The 7,724-nt window shown below is 45.7% G+C and overlaps 1 protein-coding gene across 1 annotated transcript; it reads left to right on the top strand.

Annotated features, from left to right (window-relative positions):
* Nucleotides 1-1,991: 1,991 nt before the first annotated feature.
* LRATD1 (LRAT domain containing 1) lies at nt 1,992-3,831 on the top strand. The gene is made up of 2 exons (XM_067294837.1): nt 1,992-2,018; nt 2,623-3,831. Exon 2 carries the CDS (start codon nt 2,660-2,662, stop codon nt 3,512-3,514), a length of 855 nt encoding a protein of 284 aa, XP_067150938.1. The 5' UTR covers nt 1,992-2,018; nt 2,623-2,659; the 3' UTR covers nt 3,515-3,831.
* Nucleotides 3,832-7,724: the final 3,893 nt, after the last annotated feature.

The following is a 7,724-nucleotide window of genomic DNA, read 5'->3' on the forward strand; positions in this document are numbered from 1 at the left end:
AGATACAGACTTTAAACAGGAAAAATGTAAAGTGTTTAGAAAACAGAAACTGCTGGTGCAAGATTTACCTACAGAAAATGGCCTTTAAATTGGACTAGCTTTAACAATGAAGCATATCAAAGTGATAAAAAAATCAAAATATTTAAACACTGTTTTACAACCTTAATTATAAACCTGTTAGAGTGTCTTCATAACTTAATTTAAAAGGTTGGAGTTGATGAAGGTTATGCCATAAAAGAGTGTATAATATCTAACAATCAGTAGAAGAGGATTTACAAAATCCCAGAGACTAATAACATCCACCTGTTATTCTTAGTCCCATGAAAATTTTAAAATGCATATTAGAATAGAATCCCTTTTTTTAATTCATTTTTCTTTCAAAATCACTTTCTGGTTCAACAACCCCCTGAATGCTACATCCTTAACTGCTGTAAATCAGTTTAATTCCTGTGAGTGAGGCTGTAGTCCCCAAGTCTTTGAGACATGCAAAGTCTGTAACCATCAACAGATTAGTATAATTACCACAGTGAAAAATAACTGATGTCAGTCTTAGAATGACATATCATTAAAAATAAACATAGCCTTTTTTCTCTTCCATTTATGATTTGATGCCTTTGCATATGTTAAAAAATTAATGAGAAAAAAATGCTGTTCTAGACAGATATATAAATATTTGAATGGAGAAAAGAAAAACGTAAACACATGTCTATCTAAGAAACTCGATATTTGACCCATATGAACTTAGGTATGCAACTTGTATCATCAGAAACTGAAATTCACTGTAATTCACTGTATTTATTTAAGGTTGATGTATGTTCTCTACTATAAGTCATGGCACTGTTGTTCTCAACTAATTAGATGCAAAACTTGAAAAAAAAGTTTAAAACAGGGACCCAGCAGTGAAGATGGACCTAATCCACAAACACTGAAAGAAAGAATACTTATGTTTATGTGACAAAAGCTGTTAGTAATCAAACAGGTAACTGAGTGAAACAATTAACTAATCGTTCATTTCCACTGTGTGCAAAATTATGGGTAAGAGTATGTACTGACATTAGCTAGGAGGTGATTCATGGATTTTAGGAAGGGATGGATGGCTACGATCGAGACATCTGATCTTTCACGAAACACAAGCCATAGAGCCTCTTCTAGTCAGTGCTGAGGACAGCCCGCAACCGCTGCTAAAGCCAGACGCGGAAACCCAACCACTGTTGGAGTCATCACACCTACCACCACCCGTCTGTACTGTAGGATATTTAAGTAAATATCCCGTCTTGGCGGTGGCAAGACACAGGCGTTTCCTTAGGGCAGTTCATCCCTTCCAAAAATAGGTTCTGCAATAGGTGAGAGGAATTGCCCTCTGGAAACGTCTGCCTCCCCTGACTCCAGGGAAACCCAGAGCACTAGCTTCGGCTACACACGCACAACGCCAGGTTGCTAAAGTTAGGCGAGGGGGCTCCCTGCTCCCGTTTGGAGGGACGGAATAACCCTCCAGCTGAAGCCCGGGCTTTTTTTTCAGGAAACGACTCTTTTTTCTGGGCGGCCTCGCGGCGGAGCACCGAGGCGCGCACGCCGTTTAAGCAGCCCCCGCCTCCGCGCCAGACCTCGCCGCAGCCCCGGGCAGGAGCGGGCGGCGGCGGCGGCAGGGCCGGGGGCGGCGGGGAGCGGCGGGGAGCGGCGCCCCGGCGGGGAGCGGCGCCGCGGAGCCCCGCTGCTGCCGCCGCTGCTGAGCCCCGCCGCCGCCGCCGCCGCCGCCGCCGCCGCCGGGCGCGGCAGCGCGGCCAATGAGCGCGGCCGGGGCGGGCTCGGCGGCGCCGCCGCCGCTACTTAGGCGCGCCGGAGGGGCCGCGTAGCCCACAGCGGAGCGGGGCTGCGCGGGCGCGGGGGCCGGGGCGCGCACCGCCGGGGACCCAGCTCACCTCCTCCGCAGCACCCATGGGGACAGGACGACTTTAAAGGAGTTTTTTTTTTGGGTGCTTTTTTTTTTTTTTTTTTTTTCTGGAGCTGGGCGACCACGGGTACGGAGCGGACGGGCGAGAGGGACCCGTCGGTGGCGAGGCGGGGGCGCTGAGCCCCTGCCCGGCGGCTGCTCGTCGCCTCATCCTAGAGGAGTGCTGGCCGCGCAGCAGGGGCGGGGGCCGGGCAGGCAGGCACGGGGGCCAGCGCTGAGGCCGTGCGCTTCTCCAGCCGCCTGCCCTCACCCAGCTGCGCGGCTCGGCGCGGCCGCGCGCGGAGGGAGCCAAGTGCTCGGGACCGTCTCGGCCAGCCCTGAGCCCGCGCTCCGTCTCCGGGCAGAGCGCGGAGCGGAGGCACCGGCGCCAACTCCGCCGCCCGCGCCGCGCCGCACCGCGCTGGCAGGCGGCGGGGAGCCGCCTCCTCCCGCGGCCGCGGGGCCGGGGCCGCGGGGCTCGGGCAGCACACCGGGGCAGGGGAAGGATCCGCACGGGGAGTTTCTCCCTTGCGCGGGGGGGAGGGGGGGGGGTTAGGGCGAAATCGCTGAAATCTTTTGTATGTGTCTTGATTTTTTTTCTCTCTCTCTCTCTCTTTCCTTCCCTCTTCTCTCCGTTTGCGCTTTCTCCTCTCCTGTTCTTTCTTTCCCTGCCCACCCCACCCTTCCTCCAGATCCGGCGATTCCTGCCCTCGCCTCGCCCTGTCATTGATGGGAAATCAACTGGATCGCATCACCCACCTGAATTACAGCGAGCTGCCGACCGGGGACCCCTCGGGGATCGAGAAAGACGAGCTGCGCGTCGGGGTGGCTTACTTCTTCTCGGATGAGGAGGAGGACCTGGACGAGCGAGGCCAGCCAGACAAGTACAGCGTGAAGGGCTCCGGCAGCCCTGGCCAGGAGACGCCCACCCACCACCTCCACCACCAGCTGGTGCTGAACGAGACCCAGTTCTCGGCTTTCCACGGCCAGGAATGCATCTTCTCCAAGGTCAGCAGCGGCCCCCAGGCTGGGGACCTCAGCGTCTACTCGGTGTCAGCCCTGCCTGCCCTCTGCAAGCCGGGAGACCTGCTGGAGCTGCTCTACCTGGGGCCGTCGGAGTACCCGCCGCCGCACTGGGCAGTGTACGTGGGCAGCGGGCAGATCATCCACCTGCACCAGGGGCAGATCCGCCAGGACAGCTTGTACGAGGCGGCCGCGGGCAACGTGGGCCGGGTGGTGAATAGCTGGTACCGCTTTCGCCCGCTGCTGGCTGAGCTGGTGGTGCAAAACGCCTGCGGGCACCTGGGCTTAAAAAGCGACGAGATCTGCTGGACTAACTCTGAAAGCTTCGCCGCCTGGTGCCGGTTCGGGAAACGGGAGTTCAAAGCCGGGGGGGAGCTGCAGGCTGCTGCCGGCACCCAGCACCAGCAGCAATACTATCTCAAGATCCACTTGGCCGAAAACAAGGTGCACACGGTGAGGTTCCACAGCCTGGAGGACCTAATACGGGAGAAGCGCAGGATCGATGCCAGTGGCAAACTGAGGGTGATCAAAGACTTGGCTATAGTGGATGGGAAAGAATAGCGAACAGCAGGGGTACGTGGCTACATTCCTCATCCCCTGCCCGGGGAGACCAGCCTGCCACAGACAGGAGGCTGCACCCTCTTCCCGTGGGACGCGACTGGAAGCAGGATCCATGGCAACATTCCAAAAAACCAGCATTCTTTACACCCATAGCCAGTATTTTGTTTGGCTTTTAATAGCATTAATGCTGAAAGAAAGAGAGGAAGAAAAGAGGGGGGAGGTGCACAAAAGCGTTCTCTGAGTATGTGGACAAAGTCTCTCCTGTTGATCGATGTTGACCATTCTAGCAACACGCTAAATAAAATTTCAAATTGAAATTTTTTTTATTTTTATTTCATGGCTTTAATCCATGATAAGTTTTAAACATGGGGGGCCATGGATGTGAATTTAGCTAAATGAGTTTTTAGCTAACATTTGCCTTGAAGCCAACCAAAAGCATCAGTCATACTTTGCTAGCTGGGAGGGGGAAAGGGGTGGGGGTGGGGGGAAGAGAGCAGATGCTTATTTGCTTTGTTTCTCAACACTGTTGCTTCAGCCTGTAGCTGCAACCCAAATTTTGTCCCAGCCAACTCTAGTAAGATATTAATGGGGAAAATGCTGTTACATCTCTGGTTGAAACTGATCATGTTTAAAATATTTGTCTTTTTTTGCTTTCTGTTTGCAGCCTTCTGCTAAATACCATGATAATGCATAAGCTCTTTCCACCACCACCACCCCTTTTTTTCCTTAAAGTTGGCAAGCAGCTGTCTTGACACTAAATTTATTTGTTAAAAGAAGTGGTGTATTCTGGAGAAGGATATGCTCAGTGTTGCTCAGAGATCCAGCCTCTAGCATCTGCAGCTTGAGCTGTGGATTTGTAGTGATTCTCATTGCACAGGTCAACAGAATCCTGCAGGAAACAAATAGGTTTGAATTCTGCATGTTGCCTCTTTCAAACAGCAATTTGTTGTGTATTTGCAATTCCAGTTAAACAAGAAAATAGATGTAATGTGACAAAGTTCATCTTGCATTTCAAATTCCAAACAACTAAAAACCCCATTCAGCCTAAGTTTAGAAATCTAAAGCTGCATAAGAAGATGCCTTTTAATGTGATGTGAACAATGCCTTGTCTGTATTTCAGATCCTATTCACTCATTGCTTAATTCTCAGTTTTGAAGTGAAAGATCAGAATATTAAATATCTTAAATCTTTAAAAATTAAATATACTGGGACATTTCTAAATCTGTCTATTCTTTTATTATTAGTCTGAGCTGCATACGACTTGTAATAAGCAGTTTGTGTCTGCATGTTTCAGTGCTGGAAAGAAAATTAATTTGTTTTTGACCTCTCTTCCCCCCTCAATATCAGATGTCGAAACAGAAGTAAGAACCCTCTTCTGTATGTACACTCCACCTCCTATTGATGTACTCTTTCCTGGCTCCTTTTTGGCTTAACCTCATAAGCAACCCTGTAAACAGTAATTTCATTCCTACAAAGACTTTGCCTTCCATAGCTGAAGCTGTGAGAATGGAGTGTACTTCACTAGAATAAAAGTGTCAGTATACACATTTGTGGTTTTAAAAAAATACAAAACTAACTAACTAAATAAAAAAAACTACACCCTTTAAGCAAAGGTCATCTAACTTTGTGTTTGCTGATACACTTGGCAAAGTTATGTGGCAATAAAAATGAGGCAGTGTCCCTTCTGTTCCTTCCCCCTCCCTTTAAAGTACGGTGGTTAGTACAATATGGGGCAAACATTTTTCAAATATGAATTGCCATTAGTGTCAAACAGCTGCTGAAATAGCCTCAGATCACAACATACCTTTTAACAAGTGTGTAATATTTTAGCTTTATATTGGTGATAGTTGTCGTCTGATAATGATAGCTTTTTTCCATAAAAAGAACAGGATCCTCTATATGATATTTCTGTATTTTGATAATTATGCTGCATTACATCCCCAACTTGTCTAATAGAACTGTGTTCTCCATAGCACTTGGTGAGAGTTCTGTGAAACTGTAGAAAGACACTGACTTTACACCCAGGCACCTATAAAAAATTGAATATAGGGAAGGAGAAGGAAGAATGGGCAAAATGAACTTATTTTAAATTTCCCTTATAAGAAATATGTATCTAGGAATTGAGGTGGGAAGAGGGAGGACTAAATGAAGAGGGAGTAAATAGCAGGATGTTTATGAAGACGGAAGAATGAAGTGGATTCATAATATACATTTTGAATTTTGGAAAGCTTTTTCTTCAAATTGGTCTGTGATTAATAATATAGGATTAGAAATAGGATCCTTACAAGAACAGCATTGCAGATCCTTAATAGTGAGAATTTAAAACATAGTAGCTTTAAACTTTTCACTGTACTTTCCACATACTCCATTACTCTATCTAAACAGCCATGTTAGCTCTATTTTTGGTAATGCTTTACTAAACTGGTTTATGAACACAATATATATATATTTTTCCTAGTTTACCTACCTAAATGCAGACAGAGTGATAACTTTTTAGTATATAAAGGATGGCATAGGATCAAGTTGAATGCTTATTTATTCAAACTCTGTCAGAAGTCTTTGGCATTGCTCCAAATTTATACAGATAAAAGTGACAGCAAAATTAGGCCCTTAGTCCTTTGCATAAGGTTGGGAAAAAATGTACTGGATTAACTAGTAAATTAACCTAGGATCTAATATGATTATGACTATATTCAAGTGGCAATCTGCTATTAATAGCAGGGAAACGTGTCCAGATCCTTTTGTTTTTTCTTTTGCTAGGTTTTACTCCTGAGTTAGTGACAGCAATCTGATCCTGATTCATAGTCTTTTGAAGTTAATGGAAAGGCTCTTACTGACTTGAGTGGGCTTTGGATCAAATTTTGTTGTTTAGGAAGTGGCTAAAATTTGTGAGTCTTGCAGAAGAGGTGAAATTTAAGATGACATTTCAGAGACCAGAAGGACCACCTTTCCGGGCTGGGAGAAAAAGTGGAGGGAGATAAGACCATGTGAATAAGGGAAGAAAACAGATTAGTTCTGAAACAAGCAGCTTTTATCTGGTAAGGCAGTAGGGAAACAGTGAAAAAGAGAAAATGAAAAGTGGATGGGTATACAAAAAGTTATTCAGTGCCTTGAAACATGGTATGGAAGGCGGGGGGCAGTCAGCTGCAAGACAGGCAACCATGTGGATGACTGACAGGTAAAGAAGGTAAATGGTTATACTCCTCTTTCAGGATCACTGGTCTGCCTGAGCTAACATTTCCATTTCCAGCAGTAAAGATATTGACATATATTATATATGGGGAATCTGTTTACATTCTTCAGTTTAGCTAGGTAGGGTAAATATTTGTATCTAAGTAATTTGTTGTTCCTGAAGCAAGCACTACCTTGTAATATGACTGCAGTGTTAGGATACTTTTCAAATCTTGCTTTTTTGTCACATTTCAAGTTTACTGTTCGCTATCTGGGGAGCAGTTTTATAGAACCGCTTTTGTTTAGGTATTATTGTCCTTGTCTTTTCAAAATGCAATCTTCTGAATTGCTTTGAGGCTTACATTTTATTAAAAGTTCAGTTCATGTTCTCTTGATGCATAGAGGTTCTTTCTCTGTGAATTGTTTTACTGGCATGACCAAACTGTTGGCTGGTTATTGGCTGTGCATACAGGTAGAGAGCTATAAGAATGTGTGGCAAAATATATTTTGTCTCCATCAGTCTTATGTTTCCAAGTTGTTCTGTTTTTTTTTTGTTGTTGATTTTCATTTGTTAGGATCTTTTTCCCTCTCTATTCGTTATGGCTGTATAAAATGAAAACAAAGAAACCCATACTGTGTTTTTTAGGGCAATAGTATGCTATTGATCCATATGTGGATTTCAGATTGAAATCAGGGTGTAACAAGATATGGCCTTCAGTCTGTGCTAGAGTGTGCACAGTCTTAATTATCTTGCCTCATTTAATTTTAGTGTCTTTCATATTCAAGTAAGTGATGTGCAAAAATCCGTCAGAGTTTGTAGACCTGTTTATGTGACGTGTTGAACATCCATAACTCCCACCAAAGTTGGTTGAAGTTGGGAGAGCACTGGATCTCGCTAGAGACACTCGGCATCTGCAGGATCGGGTACCTCAGTCACCCTGCTCCCCAGCCTCTCATAGTGGGCTGCAGGAGCTAATGCTAGTGTTAAGAGTTAATTCTTCATTATGAAAGATTTCTACTAGAGTAGTTTAACAGTGTT

The sequence above is a fragment of the Apteryx mantelli genome, chromosome 3 (assembly GCF_036417845.1).
Source record: "Apteryx mantelli isolate bAptMan1 chromosome 3, bAptMan1.hap1, whole genome shotgun sequence".
Classification (NCBI taxonomy): domain Eukaryota; kingdom Metazoa; phylum Chordata; class Aves; order Apterygiformes; family Apterygidae; genus Apteryx; species Apteryx mantelli.

Bases quoted from the DNA above. Each gene is read 5' to 3' on its own strand.
- LRATD1 (XM_067294837.1), top strand. From the start codon at position 2,660: ATGGGAAATCAACTGGATCGCATCACCCACCTGAATTACAGCGAGCTG.